The sequence below is a fragment of the Scatophagus argus genome, chromosome 6, assembly GCF_020382885.2.
Source record: "Scatophagus argus isolate fScaArg1 chromosome 6, fScaArg1.pri, whole genome shotgun sequence".
In the NCBI taxonomy this organism is placed as follows: Eukaryota; Metazoa; Chordata; class Actinopteri; family Scatophagidae; genus Scatophagus; species Scatophagus argus.
Window position 1 is genome coordinate 16,554,544 of NC_058498.1, and position 24,865 is coordinate 16,579,408.

At 43.8% G+C, this 24,865-nt stretch overlaps 1 protein-coding gene across 3 annotated transcripts; it reads left to right on the forward strand.

Moving 5' to 3' along the window:
- Positions 1-1,381: 1,381 nt before the first annotated feature.
- zbtb7a (zinc finger and BTB domain containing 7a) lies at positions 1,382-24,729 on the forward strand. 3 transcript variants are annotated; one of them, XM_046391695.1, is made up of 4 exons: positions 1,382-1,593; positions 12,013-12,576; positions 13,548-14,449; positions 16,535-24,729. In XM_046391695.1, the coding sequence occupies exons 2-4, from the start codon at positions 12,091-12,093 to the stop codon at positions 16,968-16,970; spliced, it is 1,824 nt and encodes a 607-aa protein (XP_046247651.1). In that variant the 5' UTR covers positions 1,382-1,593; positions 12,013-12,090; the 3' UTR covers positions 16,971-24,729. The 3 variants fall into 3 exon arrangements, with proteins under 3 accessions (XP_046247651.1, XP_046247650.1, XP_046247652.1); XM_046391694.1 differs by lacking the exon at positions 1,382-1,593 and adding an exon at positions 2,418-2,562; XM_046391696.1 differs by lacking the exon at positions 1,382-1,593 and adding an exon at positions 3,626-3,772.
- The last annotated feature ends 136 nt before the right edge of the window (positions 24,730-24,865 follow it).

The window sequence follows — 24,865 nt, forward strand, 5'->3', positions numbered from 1 at the left end:
GTTAGTTGCTTGGTCAATGCTATTAAATAATTTCTTTTTTTAAAAGGAAAATCACAAGATTAGGTTCTATACACGACAAGCTATGATAATTAGTTAACAGAATAAATGGATTATGAACAGTCTAATTAATTACCGGTACAACATTTTTGAGATTTTCTTGTTGTCAGGTCAACATTTTGGACTCATGACCAAGCATTTCTCAGACCCTGGCTACATCCTCGGTTGTACTGTGTATTTTTATGTTGTCTTTTCCTGGCACTTTAATATTCAGATTCACTGTCAATCTTTAAAATCATAAATCGCAACCTGGACGACTTTGATTTTTCCCAATCAGCGTTCTGAATGTAGCGTTCACGAGACGATCTACTCCTTTCTGATTGGCTGTCCGTTAAAGTACTTATAATAACGTGCAAAGTGCACGTAACCATACCGCCAATAGCAGTTAAGTTAGATTTAATGTATCAACTTAATATTAAATTGACAACATATAGTTTGAGAAATGGATGACCATAGATAATGTATCTAAGTGGAAGTCCCCTTGAATGCAGACTGTTTCTAACTTGAATGAACTAAAATGGTAAGTAGTCTGTTCAATATTGCTTTTATTTACACATTTCAAATAAACAACATTGGATTTAGCGCCATCTTGGTTCAACACAGAGAGGCGTTAACTTATCGGTTAATTTCACTTATGAAAGTCTTAAATGTTGCACAAAATATTTCATTTTTTTAGCTGTTAAAGCCTCACAGACCGCAGAGCGACACAGTTTGTGCCTCATCAATAAAATAAGTCAAGTTTCATGGTAACTGTGAGCCTAAACTCCACATTATAGCCTAAAAGATGGAATGAGTATTAGCTAGCTAAATGTTTACCTACTGACGCCGCGGCTTAACGCAAAGTGCAGGCCTCTAGCCGCCTACTTAACTTATAACTGCTTCAGCTTTTGTTAATTCAAGCTTCAATCTGTCTGGTGTTTCTTTGAACTGCCTCCTGTTTTTGGCTAGATTTAATCAAAGCCATCATCCTGACAGTAATGACAAACACAGATCTGATGTGGGGTGTCTGGAGTTGGAGACGAGCAGTTTATATTGGACTGAAAGGCGACATTGCCATAAAAATGTCTGACATCATCTCAGACTGCCACGGGCTGAGAACAACTAATTTTGACTGGGGATAATCAGGGCAAAACTGAAGAGTAGGCAACTTGTGTAAGTGTAATGCATTCCTATGAAAGTGTACATCCTGCTGTTTTAATTTCACTTAGGCTGGAACTTATCTACCTGCATCGTCTTCACTTAGCAGTGCAAATTATAGCAAGTGGTGATGCCAGACGTCCAAATACTGCAATTCATGTGTGTTTCAGAAGTTTGGAGAGATGTGACTCCCCTGTGCTTATGCGGAGACAGTGCTGAACAGTGCCCTCTAGACAGAGGGTGTGTCACTACTTCTCCTTGCCAAATGGCCCCTTGATTTTCCTGCATGGTTATCTGTGCAGTGCCAAGATAGTGAGGAGCCCTGCTTCACTGTGGGACGTGACTCCTGTAAGACTGGAGCCCAAGGACGACTGTTTACAGGCAGCAACATTATGAAAAGTATGTCCTGTCAAGTGTGGGAATGAAATCCATGACTTAACAGTGCCTTCAGAGGTGTGTTGGTATGGTTTAAGGTGCAACAGAATCATCAGATGCGTCTTTTGCTCCGTCCCACTCCTTGGCACAATGGCTGGCTTGCATTCAGTGAGTGGGCGTATGGGTGGGCGGTTGGAAGTGGCGCAACATCAAGTGCAATAGTTGTAAATTTACACATTGGAACTTGCCATTTCCCATAGTGGATAAAACACTTTTTGACTTAATAATGTCTTCTCTGATGCCTCACCTGTTGGAGCTTGGCAGGTATTATGTGGAGAGAACGGGCAGAGCCAGAAAGTGTATCGAGGGGGTTGCTGGCAGCCCCTACTGTATGTGCTGGAATGTGCCAAGGCTTGCTTTTGGGGTGGGACACCATGACCTCAGGCAGTAGGATGGGTGGGTGCGACTCAGCTCACATAGAAAAGGAAAGCAGTATTGAAAGATGAGGCGGGTGAGAATTGACAATAGTTACAACTCATTCACTCCATAAACCAAACATATGAGTGTCCTTAGACTGCCTGACAGTCACTGTGTAACCACAGAGTAGGAAGACATGGGTTAATAATTCGTGTCATCTCTGATTGAGTTTATCACTCTGACAACTGTCTTTCACTTTTGAGCGCAAAGAAATTTCCACTTTACTTTTGCTTTACAGAGGGAGGAGGGAGAGGAGACTGAGGGGAATGCTGTTTCTTTAAGAGAGAGGGAGAGAGAGTGAGTGAGAGAGAGAGTGAGTGAGTGAGAGAGAGAGAGAGAGAGAGAGAGAGAAAGGGAGGGACCTCTTTGCCCTCCAGAAACCAGGAAGGGAATTGAGTTGATCTGCTGCTGCTTGGTTAGCGCATACGGGGCTTTAAGCTGCACAACAGTGAGAGGGAGAGGAGGAGAGGAGAGGGCTGAGCTAACCCACTACAAGCTTCACCACGGCCATCGCAGGTGAGCTAAAGGCACCCTGCCATCCCCTCGCTGTCTGCCCTGGGCCTGTCGACCAGAGGGGAGCAGGGCACAGAAGGAGAGGAGAGAGGGAGGAATGAGGGAGGGGGACAGAAAGGAGAGCAGGGTGGGGGGGTTGGCCGAAGAGGAGAGGTGGGTCGCAGCAGTAGTCCCTAGTCAAGGTTCCTCTTTTTTTTTAATCCTCCTAAAGTACTTCCTCTGTACTGCTATTTACCTCTGGGGAATCTTGAGATAAAGTTTATAGGATGTGTTCAAGGCATTAACTTTTCAGGCAGGTGGAAGCACTTAGAGAAGAAGGAGGAGGAGGGGGATGGGGGCTCTCAGGAGAGGGTGGGGGGTACTCAACACGGGGAAGGAGATACCAAAAATAATTTTTTGTACAAGCTATAAGCAATTGCAACAACTTTTCGGGACAGTCGCGATTGAAGTGCTCAGTGTGGGGCAAGTTGTGTGCTGTGTGCGCAGGGCATGTTGTAGTGGCATTAGACTGTTTGGAATAGGAATAAGTCATAATTTAGGTCAGGAGTTTTAAATGTATCTGAAATATCACTAGAGTGAGAGCTGACGAAAAAATCCACCTGTGATGTCTGGTTCCTGTTCTGACATTTGGGTCTGAAATGATTTTTTTAAACACGAAGCTCAGCCCTGTTTGATGGCTGGTCTGTACTTTAATACCTGGCAGCCTGCTAGCAACATACTGTAGTGTATAATTCAGCCCTGAGTGCTTACGTTAGAGCAGGCTTGGAGATAGTGGGGGTGGTGTGGACAGTGAGAGCTGGGACTCGTAGTCCACAGCCGGCCACATTAAAGCAGGTTGAATGGGGTTTCAGAACTCTATATCCCAGAGTGCCTTGCCCATGGCCATCCAGGAAAGGGAACAGCCGCCAGCCTATCCCGAGTAGGAGGTGTGGTGAGTGAGCAGCTGTCAAGCCAATGAGAGCAGGGGATGCAGAGCTGAGTTGTGGGCTGAAAACAGGGGGGTGGGGAGGTGGGGTGGTGGTGGTGGTGGTTGGGGGGGGGGGGGGTAGGTGTCTGTTTGTGTGGGATCAGGCAAGGGCTTGCCTGTATGACTAGGGCCACTCGCAAGTTTCCTGTCTGGTAAAGCTCTAGCCCTGCCCAGAGACGGAGGCAGCAGAGCTGACCGGCAGGCAGGGGAGGCAGAGAGGCCAGGGAAACATTTTCTGCCTATTTGGTAAGCACTCCAAAGACATCCACATACACACACACACACACACACACGCACACACACACACTGTGTCCTTAGACTGTGACTGAGAGGAGAAGAGAGGCGAGCAGAGGAAATAAATACCATAGCGTGTTGTGTGTGTGAAGGAGAGTGCGAGAGATGGGGCTTGGTAGAGTTCAGAGTTCTTGACCCAGTTGCAGATAAAGGAGGGAATGGCAAATAGGTCAGTGCTGAATGTAAGGTGCTGCACAGAACACTGCTCAGAGAAATAGTTTTTGTCGTAAAGTTTTCATTCACGTCAGGCTACTTTGTAACTACAGGCATGCAACTCATCGTGCATCGGTGTCGTTTTTGTCTCATCGTGGCACAGATATTCTTTTAATGTTTTTGTCTGACTGCTGTGATTAAATGGCACTGCTGCTATTATTAGTAGAGTGAAAAGATGAAGACAGCTGCACATCCTGCACTGGTGCTTCTTTAGGGGTGTTCAAGTATTTCCACAAAAACCACTGCATCAAATGTTTGCTTGACTGTGGCAGAGCAACCATGTTGATAGCTGACAGAGCACAGGTGGGGTGTTGAGTAATAGTTTGTTTGAGAAACCTCGGTTAAGTGACAGCTCATCTTGCTGAAGGGGAGAATATGTGACACATCTTGTGACAACTGGTTTTCACTGGTCGGGTAAGCTGCTTCTAAACAATATTAAAGTAAAACTTAAGCTCTGCAGAGCTCACTATGCTAGACAACTTGTGTATTTTCTTATTGATTTCAGATTTTCTCAGCTACTCACACCATGGACAATCTTATGACATTTTTTCTCCCCTTCCCCTCGCCCCCTACCTCACCAGCATCTTGCTAAGAGCAGATACTAATCTTGCCTGTCATGTCCTGCTTTGCTTGTGGCTCGTGGTTTGAAGACTTCACAGGAACCCTGACTGCCTTGCTCGATAACCAGATGTATATTTTTTGGCTTTGCGTACTTGTTGAACCCGTTTTTAAACATGTGGGCACGGAGAGGGTACAAGAAGCACAGTAGATGAAGACGCCCAACTGCTGGGAAAGTGTTTGGAATGCTTCTAAGAAGGCGGCAGCAACAAGGTTGATCACATTTTTATTCAGTTCAGTGTCACAGAAAAAAATTAGTCACAGTAAATACTGCCCTGATGCTACTTTGCATGCCACTTCCTAGATACTGATACGCAAGAAAGGTATAGTTGGTTCAAGTAAATTCCAGCAAGAGGTTAAACTAGGACGCCATATGTGTTTGTGTGCGTGCTTGTGTGTGTCTGTGTTACCAACAATAGACTCCAGGGGAATTGCAGGGGACTTCAGTGGCTGTGGGCAGGTCCAAGACACCACCCATCAATTTGGCGGTGAGGCTGAATACAGTTTGATATTCCTGTATGTTTGTGCCTACACCACTATGGCCTGAAACTAGCAGGTTCAGACAGACTGAGAAGACAGGTTGCGTGATGTCGCCGTGGCAGTTTGAGGCTTTATTTTAGAGTGAAATGTTGGCTGTATACAATGCCCTGCATGTAATAGTCATTATGTTTGTTCAAGGTTTTGTTTATGTGGTCAGATTATGTATCGTAGCTGATATAGTGGAATCAAAGTCTGATTTTTTTTTGTGCCAGACAGTGTTTTTTTTTGTGCTGCTACTGTGTTGCTTTCTGTTGGTTTGCATAAGTTAAAACATTTGTCTACAGTTTGAATACTTTCATCTGCCTCTTCCTTGGTGAATGCAGCTTCACTTCCCCCTAATGTTTGGTTCCTCTGGTCAGCTGCTCAGTATACCACAGCTTCCAGCCTGGCTAAGCAGATAGACAGACCCCTCTCTGTTGTTTTTCTGTTGTTGTGCTGAAGTCTAGGGGGAGTAAAGGGGCTTCTTCTGTTCTCTTCTGGGACATTTATTATGGAGAAGCCAACACAACCTGATCAAATTAGAGTGGGAGAGGAAGAAGCTGGGATGTTTTTCAGGGTGGGGGTAAAGCTAATCTTGAATTTTCACACTTCTGGACTTAGATGGTGTCTTTTGGTGATATGTAAATTTGGCGTTTTTACATTGTCAAAATGCTGTAAAAATGAAGTAGTCGAAGCCGGTAGGCAGTATAATGTATTGTTACTACTGATGCTGAAATTAAACACTGTAGTACAGAGATATACCAGTACAAATATAGCTGAACCTGTTTTTAATCTTAACAGAAAGGCCAAATGGTCAGGAAGGGGATATGTGACCAACCTTAAACTGTCTGCACATTGATTAAGTGAAATGGTTTGGGATGAAACAGGAGAGAAGATGGGTGGGTTGCATTAAAGAACAGCAAGATGCAGGAGGGTGGGTGGGTCTGCACAGCTTTGCCTCCTCAGCAGTGAAAAGGGGAAGTGGGTGATGTGGTGGGTACTGTGCAGTGCAGCGTCTGAGAAGGAGATGGAGCAATGATGAGATGAGCGAGGCAGATGAGAGGAAGAGAGAGAGAGAGAGAGAGAGAGGGTCAGACAGTAGGGACAGAGAGAGCGGGCAAGCAGAGAGCTGGTCATCTGATAACAGAGCGGGTTCTGTTACACGCCTGCCACAGACTCACAGGAAGTCCTCCTTCCCTGTTGAGCTGCGCATGCACAAAGTGGCGCAGCCAGGGCACGTTGGGCCTGCAAACTGCCCTACTGGCCAGCGCTAGTTCTGCTGGACGTGGCTGTGTTAGGGTGTAGTGCTGTTTCTGAAGCCATGTGTTGGATTTTGTTACACCTCCTGGTTTGGCAGCACGGCAGTGTCAGAGTAGGAACTCCGAAGATGGATGTGGTTTTATTACAGTGCCGCTTGTGAAACACTACAAGACGTGTTGTGTTGGGACAGAACTCATGGCTTCACAATGAAATATTGACCAACAGGCATAACTGGCATAAAATAAAGAGTATTTTTATGGTAGTTTATGGTTACTATTGATGCAATAATCTCTACTTAACAGAAGCTAACATTATGAAATAAATGAATGATTTCATTTGATAATGTCACTACGCTGACATGTTGAGTGACTACAGAGCTAGAGACATCTGCACAGTGCTAGAAGTTATTAATATTTTGTCTGCTTAATTTACATATGAAGGTGCAAGTATGAGTTGTACAGTATGATGCTATTCAAAACTACGCATTACAAACTCAAAAAGTACCATGGAATTGAATCACCATCTTTATATTGTTGTGACCAAAGTATTTAAAAAATTTAAGTTTTGCAAATCTAATTCACAGCTGTCGTACTGAATTTAATTACACTGTGGTCTTTTTATTCTTTTGGGCACTCTTTGTATTTGCTAGCCTGTGGCTATACTGTGGGTCTGACTGAACAAGCAAGAAAACAAAATATAGACAAATTTAGAACAGTGTGAGAGCTGATGCAAGAAGTAAGAAGCAGCTACAGATTTCACTTTTCCAGGTCCTTTGCTATCTGGCAGCACAAAACATAGACCTTTAGAAGGACGTCATAAAATCCCCTGCTTGCTTCCTCACATTAAACTTTGCCCATCTTGTGGGTGTTTACCTTTCCTCTTGATGAAGCAGGTTACACCAGATAACTGAATGAGATCTGAGTTTATCATTGACATCTGAGTCGAATTCCTAGGCCACCATACGCTCATGAGTTATGAGTGAGCTTGTGAGTTTAGTGCGCTGCCTCACCCACTACCTTTTCACTGGCTTTGTGTCTGTGTTTTGGCAGCACTTCCTGGTTAGTTTCTAGTAAAAGCTGCCAGGCCTAGACCAGCCCTTGCAACTTCAGTTTTATCAGTCGCATGCCCTCTTCCTGCTTAGCTCCTAATATGACCAATCAGGTTTCCTTCAACTGCTGGCAGCAGTGAGTCACTTTGCTGTGGCACTTGTTCAAAATCCACTTTTCCTAGGAACTGTAACCCCCTGCCCATTCTGACTGTCTTGCATTATCTTCCAGGTCCAACCTTGAATTCTCTTGACCTGAGTGAAGTGATTCCCTTGCAAAAGGGCAAACTGGGAGGAGTTGTTGCCATAGAGGCTAGTTGAGATACTGACAAAATGAGGACAAGGGAGGAGAGAGAAATGACAAAGAAATAGTTAGGGAAGAGCAGACAAGGGCAAATGGCCAGCCAAGGTTTTTGACTTGTTGTTTAATATCCAGATTCTTGAGTTGTTTTCAGTCCTGGCTTTGCTGCCATATTTCTGTTGCACTCTAATCTTAATGCAAACACTTGTGATGGTTGAAGTGTATGAATTATTCTGATAGCAGGTGAGCTACTGAATGCATAAAGTCTATACCAAAGTAAATTGGGTGTAACCTGATTGTTCTCTTGTAAAAACAATAAGCTAATAACGCTTAACAAGGTGTTTCTTGTAAAATTAACAACGCCCCTGTAATTCAGTACAGTACAGATTGCTCCCTCTTAAAGTTGAGTTGCTAAGTAGTATTCAGTTATGCATTATTTTCATGAGCCAATCCCTTCTTATAAGATTAAGAAACTACTAACTCAAAGTTTTGACTGCATAAAGACCAAAGGTAGGATATTTGGTTTAATATTCAGAGTTAAACCAAAAGGTTCTCTAAAGTGGAAATATTTTATATATAAATGGGCAATATCCTGGGTAATAGCTTACTTTGTTTGAAGTAATTATTTTTACTGTCATGCTTTTCTCTAGTCCAGTTGTACTTTGTGCTTACTGCTCTCAAAAGGTTCCAGTAAAATAAATTTCCTCGTCTATCTAAGAAACATCAGAGGTCGCACAGGGTTAACAGTTTGTTTCTTTGTATTTAGGAATGATTGGTATGTGTCAGCCGGAGATAGTTTGAGAGTGGAAATTCTGCAGTCCTTTTCACAGATGATACATATCAGGCAAAATAAAACCACTTTTATTGCAACCACTGCCTGGTGTCAACGTATTTGTCGGTGAATGACAAGCAAATTGGGTGTGACTGCCTTGGCGTAGATATTACACACACACACGCGCACACACACACAAAACAGCTTCAACTGAAGTAACAGCAAAACGGAAACTAATTTGCAGAAGATGGTGGTTGGTTGTTTCGTCGTTGAAGCATAATTTTGATATCTGTCCTTGCTGCGTGCAGATATATGGGAAGGGGTAGAGGAACGTTACGGATGAGATGGAGGTGATGAGGGCGGGGATGGGATGGGTGGGTCCTGTGTTAAAGCAGTTGTTTGACTTGCAAAGCAGGCCTGGCTGCTCACAAGCTGGGCATTGAGAGAAGGCCCTACTCTGGAAGTGGAACACCAGGATGGCTGCTGCGCTGTTTTGTGCTGGGCTGCAGGCCTTGTCACCCACAGGCATGAATTAGTGATAAGGAATGTTTCAGGCCATGAGGAGGTGTCAGGATCAGGTTTGTTGCACTGTGTTTCTTCTTTCTTGGTGCTCTTTATTCGGGACAGGTGGCTGCTGCATGCAGAGTAGTCCCTCCATGCTTCATTGGCACTGAATTGAGTTTGTGCATATGTGTGTTTTATCTCCTCACAGCTCAGCGTCTTTACCTCACAAAGCCATGACCCAGGGTCACCTGGGTATGTACCGGGGATAGCGTGCTATGCAAGCCTGCAGCAGAGCAGGTCTAGTGTAGGTGCTGTGTGTCTGTGTTAGAGGAAAAGCAGGTTGGTTGGGGGTCTGGATGGTCTCACACAGATCTGTTTCCACCTGTGAAGGACATGACCTGTAGCCACGTGGTTGCCCTTTCTCTTGTTCTTTCTTCCTTCTCCATCTCAACTTGCTCTGTCTTCCTCTCTCCTTTCTGTGCCGTCTCTATTTGCCTTTGTCTCCATCCCTTTGCTCAGCATGTTCAGGTGAGGGGTTGGATAACAAAATTTACTCATGCCATGTCTAACAATTTTTGAAAGACATTTGCAATATTTGCAGCGGTTTTGTTTTCAGCTACCTATCAAAACTGAATTCAGTTAAGGAAGGAGCGTACAGTACGGAGCAAGAAAACGTGGAACCATTAGAGAGTTTATCATTAATCAAAAAACAATCTTTCAGTACTCTAAAATATGAATTGTGTTATTTTAGTGTCTGCTTTATCATAATGTTTTTCCAAACTGAAAACAATCGCTGACCCATTTGGAGGATCATGATAAGTTTGAACAAACATCTGTTCTTCTCCTTTCTGTCTAATTTAAACACTTTACCTAATTCTGACCTGTGGGCTGACTGACGTGTTACCAAAGGTAGGCGTTGCTTTATACAGTTGAGCCCATGAGAGATAAAGAGAGGAGAATTGAATACAGGTGAATACAGGTAGGAAAGAGGAGAGGCAGCCAGGTTAGTCAGGTTTGGTAGTGGGGTGTAACATTCAAACATACCAGAAGGCTTGATCTGAAGGAATGTCATGCGAATGAGTGCCTAGCTCTTGTAGAAGAACATACTCAATGCATCATCCAAACCCACCTCACCCCTCCCCACGCCAGCTTCACCCCCTGCTGGGTCTCCCTGGCAGATGGGGGGGGGGGGGGGGGGGGGGTTGTGGGTATGTGCATGTGTGTTTCGTGCGCTATTGATGTCTCTGTAATGTTACTGTATTTGTTTCTGTGAGTGTGCTAATAGAAAAATCGAGGATGGCTTGTTCTGCTGAAACCCCCTCCCACTGCGCAGGCTTCAGTCGATCATTTTAATCTCCCCCCACACGTGAGCGAGGGGACAGCCTTTCCTGAAACTTGGCACACAGTACAGGGTGGGGTAACCAGCTCAGACCGGATTGACAACCTCCCTTTTTAATACTGTTCCCTCGCAGCTTGTTGCGTGTCCTCTTCCTCCTCCTGTGGAGTTTTTCCACAGGGTCTGCTCTGGCAGCCCCTGCCACCTCCCTCCCCCTTTTCCTCCACCTCTCTTGCTCTCCTCCCCAGCTCTCAACTGACATAGAGCACAAGCTGCACAGCCCAGTTCCCAGCATGCTCTCTGATTCCTACTGCCCTCTGCCTATCTGTCCTCCACGACCTCTTACTTGGCTTCTTGTGTGAGGGCATGCACACACCCTTAGATGTAGCCATGTATACAAGGACACAGAAACCCAGTCACCTGCACATATAAATAATGTGTACATAAACATCTTCTCATAGTCTTTCCCACACTCATGTTGTTTTAGCAGGCCTAATCAGGCCAAATCATCTCTAACCACCTGCTGATATAGGTTGGTTGTTAACATAGATGAGAGATTAAACATCTGTCAATCATCAACTAACCTCAGTTCTGTGTTGAAAGAGAAAGAGGGGGAAAAAAGACCCTCTTCCCATATGGCACATACCCTGGAACCTAAGACCCCTCTCTAATCATGACTCCAAGAAAACATTAACCGTACTGAACTACAGACACCACAGTTTGATCTGGCAAGGCTGAATTTTTCTAATCTAATCTGGAAAAAAGTGAATTTCCTTAACTTTAAATAGCCATTTTTGGATATATAAATTACATCATGGTGAAGTGTTTTGATATAGGTGGCTTGGGTATAAAAACACACATGCATGAAGCTAACAATTTGTTGGTGTGTAAAAACAGTAGAGAGGGTTGTGCATTGCAAAGATATCAATGAATGAAGACTACTTGTTGAGTGAATTATTATGGATTTATAGACTGAAAACTCATGCGCATAACATATAGTAGGATGGAGAAAATAATATAAACATTTCAACAATTTTTATAAGGGTCATAGTAGGCTGCAGATCAATTAACAATTACCAGTTAGCATTATTCATCAGCCACCTTTATATTGTTAATTGTTATACATCAGTTTCGAAATATTACAGCCGTTTTTACTGTTGTTGCAGTTTGTCTGATTTTGCCAGATGTTGCCATGATCGTTAACTTATAAAATGATTGTGCGTTTTGAGTTGTCACATTTCGCCTTGAAAGCTCATATATCAACATGCTGGTCACCAAACCAGTTTTATAGCTGATAACAATGCTAATTGGTATGCAACCTGATATGACCTAACTTTGTAGATTTTGCTGAGATACTTCAGAGTCCACGTGTGTATTTTGCATACCACCTGTGTGTTAGACTATATGTTAAACTAAAATGTGATCTTTATGAAAGTTTTGTGTATATTGGGTTGTGCTTTTGTTCTGATCCTTTCTGGTGCATATTTCCCACAATGGCAAATCACTTAACAACATCTTTCTTATCTCTCTTTCTTTATCCACATCAAGAATATCATGAACTGATCTGTTTTTTCTTTGTCTTTACCCTCCATCCCATCCCTCTGTCCAACTTTTGTACCCTCAGACAGGCAGACGGACAGACGGCAGGACGGATACACGGGTGGGGGCTGTGCTAGGCGGCTCGGCGGCAGGCTGGTGGAAGATGTCGTCAGGAGCCGGTGGGAGGGGCGGAAGGCGGCTCAGGGGGACAGCCAACAGCGGTGGTGGAGGAGGGAGAGGAGGGGCAGGAGAGGCAGAGGAAGGCCCAGTGGGGATCCCTTTCCCCGAGCACAGCGCAGACATCCTTGGCAGCCTGAACAAGCAGCGGCTCAGTGGCCTGCTGTGCGACGTGCTCCTGGTTACCCAGGATCGGGAGTTCCCAGCCCACCGGTCCGTTCTGGCGTCCTGCAGCTCTTACTTCCACAAGCTCTTCACTTCGGGGGCCACCGCTGACCAACAGAACATCTACAGCATCGACTTTGTGGCGGCAGAGGCTCTGGGAGCATTGCTGGACTTTGCTTACACAGCCACACTGACAGTCAGTCACAGCAGTGTGGCTGACATTCTGGCCGCTGCACGCCTCCTGGAAATCCCACCTGTCCAGGACGTCTGTACGCACCTGCTGGACACCAAAGTGCTCTCCCCGCCGGTACAGGACCATTATACAACTAGAAGTGACATGATATAAAGTTCTAAAGTTAAAGATTTGATCTGCTCTGCCTTAAAGAGTTGTGTAAAGAGTGCTACTGTGAGCAACCCATTGTAAGTGTTGAATGAATTTATAACAAAGCACAGATACAGTGCAGTTCGTGCTGAGTAGATGTGTTGCGGAACTGAATTAACTGAAATTCAAAATGTAGGTCTCTCAGGGAAGGTGCCCGGCCATCATACCGTTCCCTTCATTAAATAGTCAGTATAGTCAAGCTTACATCATGGCCTTTATCAGTCTCTCTCACTATGCCAAACACACGCCCACAGCCTTGGGGTTAGTTCAACACTTAGTCATTCTGAGCCAATAGCATGTGTGGAAGGACAGCATGCTCTTTAGCAGACTACAGACACAGCATATCACAGCTACACTTGATCGTTTTGAAGTGTAGCTGTGATATGCTGTGTCTGAACACATAATGCTCTACATCATGTGATAATCACAGATATGCTTCACTGTCATGGTCACATCATGCAAGGGCAATTCAGAGACACAATCATTCACTTTTGGGTGTTTAATTACAAAGGTCCTAATCTGTAATGCTTTTCCAAACTGCAGTTTATTCTATTTGTAAGAATGCTAAATATAGCAAAACATATATGGGCCCCTGTGCTGCTTTGTTGTTGTTCACATACACGCCAGTTAGCAATATGTTTTGCCAATTAGTTTTTATTTCCTTATTGCACATGCCTGTGCCCACAGGCATGCTAAGTCCCTGGGTGTGCATCCAGGATACCTACATACTGATTTGCCCATGCTGATAGGCTGACTGTTGTAGATTCAGGTTTTCCCAGTCTGCCTGGTGTGCTTTTTTTTATAAATCTATTTTTCTCTCCCCCTTTCTATTTTTTTGTGCAAACTTCCACTAACTTTTTCATCAACTCTCCTCGTTTCTTGACATGTTTCACCAGGCGGGCAGTGAGCGAAGAGATGAAGATGAAGATGAGGAGGGGAAGGGCAAAGGAGGCGGGGAGCAGGGGAACCGGGTGCGGGCCCGGGAGTACCTGGAGTACTTCCAGAGAGGGGCGCACTGGAGCAGCAGCTGCAGCACGCCAGAGCTCAGGGACCTGCCCACACACCTGCACTTTAATCACGGTAATGGAGGTGCCTCCAGCAACGGGGCTTCTGCTGGCCCTGGTGAGTACTACTCTCCTCTGGCCCTTGCTTTGGCGCAGGCCCCTGCACGGGAACCAGAGGAAGAGGATGAGGATGAAGAGGAAGACGAGGACGGGGAGGCGGTGCAGGGTAACGGAGCAAGCCTGGGATCGTCTTACTATCCTCCATCCCAAAATGGGCACTTCTACCTCCCCCCTGAGTCTAGGCTGGGGCAGGAGACAGAGGTGGAGGATGGAGGGAGGGAAGTGATGGCGAGGGAGAGGGGTTCTGCCAGTGCCCTCCTGCAGCAGATGATGGACTCCATCGAGAGGCAGAAGGAGCGTACAACAGCCGGGGAGGAGCAGGGAGATGGGGACGACCCAGACATGGAATTTTACTTGAATTATTTTAACAGCTCACAGCATGAGGATACAGCTTCTGCTGCTGTGACACAAGGAGTGCCACCACTCTGGCTATCACGGGGCAGAACAGGCCAAGAGAGAGTAGGAGGAGGAGGAGGAGAGAGAGGGGTTGGAGAGAGAGGCAGTGGGGGTGGAGGAGGAGGTGGAGGGGAGAGGAAGATGCGCTCCAAGGCCTTCCAGAAATGCCCCATATGCTCCAAGGTCATTCAAGGAGCAGGCAAGCTACCCCGCCACATTCGAACGCACACGGGAGAGAAACCCTATGAATGCGCCATCTGCAAAGTGCGCTTTACCAGGTAAGTCCAATTAATGAAGTGACTACCCCATGTCACATGTACTAATAGTCTTGGACTTGGCTCTGTAGACAAACCACCCAGCAGTGAGACACAGCGCAAAGCCAAGAGCAGGAGTATTAACACTAACCAACTTAGCTTTGCATTAAGGAGGCAGCTCAGTTTGTAAATCTGAATGTTTACCTCAATCATGGTCTTTCTAAGTATACATAGCCAGCTATTTTGAATGTCACATTGCAGTCAAATGCTAATCAAAACAGCATGTAGCATATTCCAGCTCTGAGAGACGGGGGTCAGATGGTTATAAAGGTCTGTTTTATTGAGACAGCCTTCATAGCAAAGTCCTAGAATTTTAACATAGGGGTCCTATAAAAGAAGGCCGGCCATGGTAGTGTTATCTACTGGAGGGCTGCTGTAAAGTGCTGTGTTCTGATACAGAGGGGGATTATAGGCCCTGGGTGGTGCTCTATGTGCACCAATGCTGTAATTTGAACTTTTGATCTCTGGTTATGTTGATTATTGCCCACAGCAGAGTATTTACACCACCCCCTCCTCTCTCTGTGTCACTCCTTTACCTCTCTAATGAAATCTGCCATGTGCTGCTCAGACAACTGTAGCTAGTGGAGCAGCAAGGGGCGTGGGTGCATTTGGTTTCCCCGTATTTAGGAGTCCTGCCTTTTCCTTGAAATCATTCCTTTAATTAATTAATCAGTGGACTTGTGCTGGAAATAGATGCAGCAGGCTAGAAATACCCAGAACCTCTGCTGGCATGGCAGGTAGGGAAGACCAATCCGAATTTGCCTTCGAGCTAAATTCGACCGGCAGTGGGAAGGGGGTATTGTAATCTTAATCCTGTTTGATCAGGGTTAAGAGTGTGCCTCGCACGGTAATAAATCACTCTGTCCTTTAAATAATTCACCTCTGTCATCGTGCCACTTTGTTCCAAGCCTTTGGCCTATGTGCATGTTCGTGCACGCATGTATGTGTTTCTCATCACCAATGTACATGTTTCTTTGTTAATTTTTATATGTTGAGTACGGTTTGTACAGACCTGTCAGAGTTCCGGTTTTGTTTGCTCGTATGACAGCTAATCCACTTACATGTGAGTGTGCATGTGTGTGTATGTGTGTTCAAACAGAGTTGTCCTAACTACGCTTGTTTGTTTAGTAGCCCTCTGCCCTCGATGCAGAAGGGTTAGACGATTAAAGAGCTTGGGAGCTCGAGAGATAGTAAGGACTCGGGTTAGGGTGGGGGTGGTGGGACAAGAGTCAGATGAAGGCCAAGGCAACCAGATAAAGTTTAGTGGGCGGCGCATCATCGCTAAGTAAAAAATGTTCCAGGATATATTGAGATGTCTTAGAGGAGTCAGATCATGGTTTGGTCTCTTGTTTTAACCAGAGTATAACTGTTATGGAGTTCAAATTTTGGGAAATTTTTTCTTCCTTTGAGTTGCTTAGGAGTGGCACCTATTCTTTTATGAAATTCAATCAATTACATCATAAAACCGGGCTGCAAAACCATTGTTGTCTTGCACACTCATCTATAATTCAGTACTACTCAATGATAAAGTCAAGTTTTCAAAAATGATTTTGGAATTGTTTAGCAGCAGAGGACATTAAAGTCTTCATTTTCTATACACAGGGTGCGTGCATTTGTCAGATGTGTCAGCTGTTACGGTGTCGTCCTCTAAGAAAATTTAACAGAAGCTGTAAAAAAGCCAAGTGACACAGTGAACACTGAACTCGCATCAGTCCACAGTTGTGCTCTAGTGTGCAATTACACAGATAAAGATGTAAAGTTTATGGCTTCTCCTCAGTTGGCCCAACTGCCTTCACAGAATAATCGCATTGGAAGAGATCCAAATGAATGCTGTATAATAGAAAATAAAACCATCCAAAGGATATTAAGCTGATCACTGTACATGTGAGAATTAATAATGTGCTTTGAGTTATTTATCTATTTGATCATTACATAGGCTGAAAAGAAAACCTGAAGCTGGCTGTTTGTATTGGGTATATTCAAGTATGTTTGATGCATTCTTTTATCGATGCATTCTGATGTAATCTTGTTTATTCTTCTCCCTCACAGGCAAGACAAGCTCAAGGTTCATATGCGGAAGCATACAGGAGAGAAGCCTTATCTGTGTACGCAATGTGGAGCCGCCTTTGCTCATAACTACGACCTGAAGAACCACATGCGCGTACACACCGGCCTGCGCCCCTATCAGTGCTCAAGCTGCTTTAAGACTTTCGTGCGCTCGGATCACCTGCACCGCCACCTCAAGAAGGACGGCTGCAATGGCATCCCTTCTCGTCGAGGCCGAAAGCCTCGGGTGCGAGAGCCAGGGATCCTTGATGCCCCCCTGGGCCTGCTGAGCCCCAGCTCTGACACAGGTGCTGGTCCTCGTACCATCAAGGGACGGCGGCGCTCGGAGGCATCCTCGGTGGCAGAGGTGGATGGGGCCGCTGTAGCTCATGCACACAGTCCTCACCTGCAGGACTTGGCAGGGGAGACAGGGCCCTGAGACTGCAGGGGCGACAAGGACACTGCTGGACACAGTCACTCTGTACCGCCTGTGAGACAGGCCAGTGAACAGAGAGGAGAAAAAAACATGCAAAGGCAAACTTTAAAAAAATATATAAAACAACTAACTATTCCTCTATAAACCAAATCAGGGTGTCACAAAAATCTAATCTTTATATTTCTTTTTCCTTTTACTCTAGGACATGGAGTAGACTTGCAAGCACTTGAGTCTGTTTATCTGTTAAAGAGCAAAGAACGCTTCAAATCATGCACCCACTACGTCCACTTTCTGGGCCATTTCTTTCTTTATAATATTAGGGGTTTTATACATTGGCATATGTGCGTAGGCAAATGTATGATAAATACAAAGAGACTCTGAGCAACTATGCAGTTGATTTAGATTTTTATTGGTTTTGTCCTCACAGCCTTCAAGCTCTAAGCAAGGTGTCTGTCAAGCACCTTCTGGCTGCGGTACGGGTGAAGCGAGGACAAATCCTCCCAGTGAAAGTCTTTTTCTATTCTTTTGCAGGTCTGAAATGTACAGTTACCATAGAAACAACATTGCCACAATATGGCATATGCAAGGAAAAGTCACCACAATTTTGATGCAACAGTTTTTTTTTCTCTCTAAATGTTCCAGAAAGAATCAGACAAGGGTTTGATTGAAGTGTTGCTTTCTCTATAAAATGTGTTTTAAGAATCTATGGTTTGTCAAAATCAAATTGATGTTGAGTCAAATCCACTTCATGGGGGCTCGTCAATTGCAGGACTAGGGAATACGAGGGGTGCAGGGTTTGTGTTTTTAAAGCACTACCATTGTCAATGTATCTATTGGCTTGACTATGTTGCCTCTTATCCCTCACAACCCTGCAATTTCCGCATTTCTGTTTTCCCTTTTAATTTTGTCTTAAATTTTTTTTGTTGTTGTTATTGTTGTTGTTGTTCCTTTTCGTTGACTGCTTCGGGTACTTGACACTTTATAATTGTATACATGTATATACAGCAGGTGGTGACATGACATTGGTCCCCTCTGAATGCTGAGGTGTACTTATCGGGTTTTTCCTCTTAGGCTTGATGTCATACTTCTCATAGAGTGAAGCTTGTGGGTGAACAAAACAAACTGTATGAATGTTTGATGAAAAAGACAGAAAACATCAAGTCACCCATTTGTCCTAAAGTCAACACTTGACATGTATATTTCCTGCCCAAAGGATGAGGAGTTTGAATGAATGAATGTGCTTAACTTTGTGCAGTTTTTCGGAATCTGTCCTTGTTTGACAGGGCGCGGGTAGCATTTAACCAACCGCAGGTTAAAGGAATGGCAGGGAGCCCGAGTGAGAGAGTGACAAAGAGTACAAAGAAGAGATAGATGAGCACCTTTTTTATATGTTTGCACAGCTTTACTAAAGATATCCAACAGAGCAAGAGAGAGGTATATTTAAAGGAAGTGGGCTGGTGTTGGGGAGGGAGTGAGGGGAGGTTTATGTATCATGCTTATTCCAATCTTTTCGCCCTGGGGACCACACAACCGTGAGGCAACCTGTATGATGAGGAGAGCAATAAATACCTGTCCAAGTTGGGAGGCCAAATAGAAGTGCAGCTGCAGCTGGTTGATGGGGGAGGGGAACAAGGGAAGGGGAGGGGGATCTCACAATGTCTGTTGCATTCCAAAAAATAATCTCCCCCAGCTCAGCCACGTTTCCAGGCAGGAGGGGATCAAATCAGGCCTTTTCTCTCCCTCTCTCTCCCTCCGTAGTCCTCTAATGCCCCCGAACCAGCCTGGAGGGGATATTATTATATTAGAGCCTGGTGTTACTGTGGGTAGGACGCCTGGTGCTGGCAGTTTAGTGCGTGAGTGTGTTTACATGTACGTGTGTTTGTGTACATGTGTGTGCGTGGCAGCCGGGGTCGCTCTGGCCACATCATCACTGTGTGAGTCAGCCACAGCTTGTTCAAACATGCACCCTGAGCTGCAAGCCCCAATGCACTTTCTCTGTCTCTTCCTCTCTCCCCCTCTCTCTTTCTCTCTGTCTCTCTCTCTCTCTCTCACACACACACACACGCACACACACTCAAACACTCACTCGGTCCAGGTATCCTGTAGAGAAGAGGAAAACACCAGAGCTGACATATCTGTTTGAATATTGTCAGTGACTCTACACATCTGGATTTGTTAGTCTTAAAATATCCAAATTGTGTTATTGTGCTCCAAATCCAATGTTACTTACCAAACTGGCGCATTGACCCTCAGAGCAGAACATGCATGTGATTTAGAGCCCCCACCATCACCACCCCTTAATTCCTGCAGTAGTGCTGTCAACTATCAGTCTTTTGCACCTTAATTGGAAAGAGGCAGTTTATGAATGCACTTTGTTACTGAGGAGGGCACTTTTGTCAACGAAACGGGTACTTTGAAACAAACCAGTTGCAAATGAGATCATTCCTTTTGTCTGTCCATGATAGTGAAGTTGAGCTCCTTCACTGGTTTTGTTCAGGTTTTGATGACAAGCTGCCAAAATAAAAAAATAAATAATCCAGACATAGTTCACAGTTCAGTCCTCTAAAAGAGAAGGTGGGTGGGTTCAGATATAAACATGTTGGGTTTTGTGAACTTAAAGACTAAATTAATCCATGTAACTGATTGCACTTGAATTTTGCTGTTAAAAGAAATCTAGTGAGTTGTCTTTATGTCTTAATGTAAAGGGCAGGGGTAGAAGGAGGGGGCAGAAAAAGAAGAAAGGGCACTGAGTGTGTGTGTGTGTTTGTGTGTATGTGTGTATACGTGCGTATTTTTTCGTACATGTGCACAGGCATGTTTTGCTGGCTGGCAGGCTGGAGGGTCTCAGGACAAGCTTGGATAAACAAACTTCGTGTCTATCCCATCTGTTCACCAGCTACTCTCATAACTACACGTGTTCTCTGAGGAACCGCAGTGATAATAGGTTCACTGTACCACAGAAGCAAAAATACCATATTGTAAAGCAACTCATTGGATAGTTGCCTGTTCACTTCACGGCTCTCTTGGTGCATATTTGCATAACTCTTTGTTTACTCTTGTTGGTCATTGTCAGGGGTTGGCTAGGTTCTTGAGAGTTTTACTTTCTATTTCTGCTTCTCTGTTAGGATAAAGGTGGGATTTATTAATGCACAGGATAGCTGGATATGTCTACCCGGTTTGTGATTTCTGTAGTGGTACTCGATATGGACTGCTTAAACCCATTTTGAGCCATCTTAAACCATCTTATGTTCCTTTGGACCTTAATATTTTCCCAAAAGTCTTATTTGTTTGTTGATTGACCAAAGCTTTTGGTGCCCAATCTTAGTTTACTTTAGACTAGAGATATTGAAAGTATATGTATGTAATTTATCCAAACTGGGCCTCCCTTACTAAGCCACACACAGCTGCCCTCCTCTTGAATGCATATGCAGAAAAGTGTGTGAAATCATGCAGATATTTACTTGAGTTCACTTCCTCTCGCTCGTTGTATCCTTGTGGACAATAGAATCAGAGGTCTAAGGATGTGTTGTGTTTTCTGTCTGTCTACACTTGTTTTTCTTAAAATAACATGTGCTACATTATTACATGGCTGTGCGTGTGTGCGTGCGTGTGTGGGTTGGGTTCATGGTTTTGGGATGCTGTGCCAGGAGGGTGGGGTAAATGGATGCTTGGGTGGGGTTAAGGATATAAAGCCTGATAGCACTGGAAATGGTGCTTTAGCTGAGAGAGCAAAAGTTTGCACTAATGTTAAATGTCCTTGTCCTGCTTATGGGAGAAGGGCAGGAGACCTCAGAACGGCCTGCGAGTTTCCATGAGCACAGAGCAGTGTGGTTAATACTCAATGGTCTCATAAAGAGTCCATCCAACCCCTCCATAGAAATAATCACGTCAAGTATATTAAGAAATATACAGACGTCCAACAACAACAAATACCAAAGGAGAAAAAAATGGCTTGTATTTAAGTCATTGGACATTTTAAGCTACCAATCTAATGTTGGATTAATAGAGGTTTGTTATTAAATCTGAAGGCTCTTGAAAAAAATATTCCGCATGTACAGTAACTTAAGATGGAAACTACAAGTGGTGTGAAAACAGCAACTCATGTTTGGTCTTTATATTAGGAAATAGTCCAAATAAACAACATTTAGGCACTTAGAAAATAGCAAAATCTCCAAAAACATTCAAAACATTTGAGTTTGTGATGATCTGATGGCTGAGATGGACTGTGTGCATGTGCCAGAGATACTGAACCCAATTGTTTTTAAATTTCCGATATGAGATTTTATCAACATTTGCTCAGTCAACTGAATAATGATGTGAAATGATAATGTATTTTGATTATTTCTGAAATGGATGACCTCAGTTTACTTTCTGAAAACGCTGAATTGAAATATTCTCAAATTGAAACAGACTGGGAGAGACTGTGGCCTTGTCTGAGCAGCACTAAGTGTTTTGGTTTTTTTTTTCTTTCTTTCTTCCAATGTTTCCAGACAGTCGCATTGTGCGGTGTGGGGCTGAGGCTCACTCCCACCAGGTGGACATTGCAAACATCACAGGCCGCAATGTGCCTTACGTGGACAAGGAGTGACAAAACTCATAAACCCTCATAAAACATAAACACTTTTATTCCCATATTTTCAATTCAAGTTGAGAAATCTGGTTGGCTCGGTACTGAAATTGATCATTTAGTTGTTCCAGCTCTTACTGAATGAACTACCATACTTTGGAGCTGTCACAGCCTTTGTGGATCCACAACTGGTGTGACCTCAACCTTAGCCCCAGACCAAGGGTACTTTGACCCAGGCTACCCTGAGACAGTCTCAGAACACTTGTAAGTGTTTTGGGGCTTTTTTTTTCCGAATTGACCTTGAGATGTTTTTTTTCCTTTGCTGTTATCAAATATTTTTGGTGAATCTATCTGAGAAGGCCATAAAACACAGATGATGAACAACTATGACAACAATTATAACTGTAAATAATCAAACGAAGCAGGACGGGTGACTGTTAATATTGAGATTCAAAGGGGGATTATTTGCTTTTCTTCGTCATTTCCCTGCACACCTGATTTTTTTTGTGTGTGTTTTCCATCAGGCTCTTGATGCACAGCAAGCTGAGCGCAGCATATGCAGTATGGCACTATGCGCAGCGTGGCTCTGGCACTTACACAGACAGCCCTGGGTCCTTCAGAGAGGCAGGCTGCTGTCTGTTGGCTGCTCTCAACCAAGTGGGGACAGTTTGCACTTGGAGTCTTTCTCAGTCTCTGGGGATACAAAGGTTGGCATACAGGGAGGAGGATTAAATACAGGTGGTAGGGGGAGGCTGGATGTTGTTTTCACGGATGCAGTTAGAAAGCCCAGGTGACAGACTTATTACTGAGCACTGGTTCAGTGTTGGTTCTCTAAGCTGGTAGGAATTGCATGGTCACAGTATGATAAGAATTGTAATACAAAGGAGGTCACCACAGATTTCACTTTGGAGAACTGCAACAAGGAGAATGTTGCTGATCTCCGTTGTCTCTATGTAAGTACTACTCAGGTGGAAAATACACTGCTATGCATTGGGTTTCAGTGTCTGCTAAGTTCATGGTATGTCTAATCACCCTCCAAGTCTCTTCTCTGTCTTTGCCTTTCTTGTTCATACCAATATTTGACATGATATTTCCCAGAAAGATAGAAGCAGAACAATTCCCTCATTGTATAGTGGCTGTGACCTGCCTACTTCTCCATTTAATATTGATCCAGTCAATTGTTTGTTAGGGGGAAGGAAGCCGCTGGAGATTCAGTCTTATTAGTCAGACTGTAACATTTTTGAAAGGAGATAGGCTTGGAAAAGCATAGGGGAGGGTGCATGTTCTCCTGCTTTCTTCTCCCATCGCTCTCCCTCTCTCCGGACTCAGAGTCTACATCTTTGTTGCTGACTGGCCTTTGATCAAAGATCACACAACCTCAGCAGGGGAATCGACAGGAGAGAAAGGAGGGAGAGGGGATTGGATGAGATATGGAGGAAGAGACAGTTTCAGTTTTCAGTCACCTAAACCAATTTAGGATACATTCCATAACTTCATACTGTGATTCCCACTTTGGAGTTTTTGGCAGGTGTAAAGGATGTGAGTTGGAGACGACAGGAGGAAATGGTCAATGTTTTGCAGTTGGCTGTTTCAGTCAGTCTGTCTAGCCTCACTATTCTTCTACTGTGTGACAGACAGACGTGTAGACGGACAGTTCAAAAGGCCCCTGGCGTACCGCTATCCAACTGCCTTTTTTCAGCTTCTGCGATTGTAACAAAAGCACTTTGCGAAAGGCCATCCTGATTTTTGTGTGCTTTTATTTTATGGTTATCACTATTGTTAATATTTTGTTGTTCCTGTTGATGTTTTTTTTTTTTTCTCGGTGCAGATGATTATTTAAATGCAACAAAACAATATGATGAAAATGGAAAAAAAAAAAAGAAAAAACTTGAATATTAAATATCTGGATTGAAGGTGTCTAGAGCTGCCACCTCATCTGGACATAAACAAACACATCTCTCTTATACTACCACCACACCTGTTATATGCAGCTTATTGCATAGTCACACAAAGGTGGGGTTACAGGACAGATCTCCTCCTACCCGCTCTCTGCTTACCGTCTCAGATCTTGTTGGGAGAAAGGTCATTTGATCTCATTTTGGGAGACTCCTTTTCTTGAAAAAGAAACCTGTATAACAGTTGCAAAGCTTTCTGAGAAGGCTAGCTGTGCTGAATGTTAAACATGCAGTGTTGTATCCACTGCAGAATCTCTTTGTCTGCAATAACGCCCTGTCTGTGCAGTTAAAGGCTGGATCTGGTATCCATACAGAGCTCAAATGATTATGAAAGACAGATGAAATGGCCAAATGACCATCATGCACTTTTGCAAATCATTAAAGAAAATTTCATTGGCCTTAACATCTATGTCAAATTTAGATTACTGCAGTAGAGTGGAAAGAATAATATTGATCATAATAAACATTCAATAAATCCACGATTCAACGAATGGTTTTAACTTGGGAGAGAAAGAAATATGCTACTATTTATAACAGATTTGTATCTGATCTGATTTGTAACTGTGATTGTTATGATCCTTTGCAGATTTTTGTTTTCCAATGTTCATTTAAAATGGCAGAATTTGTCCCAACTTTCAAAAATGGACATTAACTGTAAATCCACACCGAGTCACATTAGGCAGAAAACGGTTACTCCACTTCTCTCTGTGTGTTAAAACTTTCATCCTTGTTGTACATGTGACCACACACTGCTCTGTTTATCACAACAAGTGTATCCCAAAGGCAGAGTACCTGCTGTGGCATCACTAATTGACAGGAGTGTGGTCCGAAAGTGCAGCGTCATCCAGCGTGTTAACCACAGGACTGCAGCAGCCCTTTTCTTTTTCTACATGATTCGGTGTGGATTTACTCTTTAAATAAGCCCTTTCTCTTCACAGAGGATTTCTTCTTGGCGTAGCGGTCTGTCAGTTCATATTCATTGGAAGCTGCGGGGGGGAGGGGGGGGTATTGGTGATTTTTGGAGAATTTGCACTTTTTGGCGATGATAAGAAATTGTGTTGTATATGAGACCACTAAATCCACACAGTCTAAACCGTATAATTCCATTTTGTGTCTTTTTTTTTTGTTTTGTTTTTTTTTTTGTTCTGTTCTTTTTTTAATATATCCATAAATGTCTGGCATCTGGTTGTCTGGTTTAAAGAATATAAAATCTTTCTATTAAAAACAATGGTTGCAAAGTTTTGCGTGTATAACTTTGTGTTTAATTTATCAAACTTAATGCAATAGTTTGTTACAGTAATATAAAATGATGGTCTTGGTTTTCTATAGTGTAGTATAATGCCATCTATAATTATGACTGTAATTACACTGTAGTT

What these genes read in the sequence shown, in the direction of transcription:
- zbtb7a (XM_046391695.1), top strand. Translation starts at nt 12,091, where the DNA reads ATGTCGTCAGGAGCCGGTGGGAGGGGCGGAAGGCGGCTCAGGGGGACA. An exon ending in CCAAAGTGCTCTCCCCGCCG is followed by an intron (nt 12,577 to 13,547) that starts GTACAGGACCAT and finishes ATGTTTCACCAG; the next exon opens with GCGGGCAGTGAGCGAAGAGA. An exon ending in TGCAAAGTGCGCTTTACCAG is followed by an intron (nt 14,450 to 16,534) that starts GTAAGTCCAATT and finishes TCTCCCTCACAG; the next exon opens with GCAAGACAAGCTCAAGGTTC.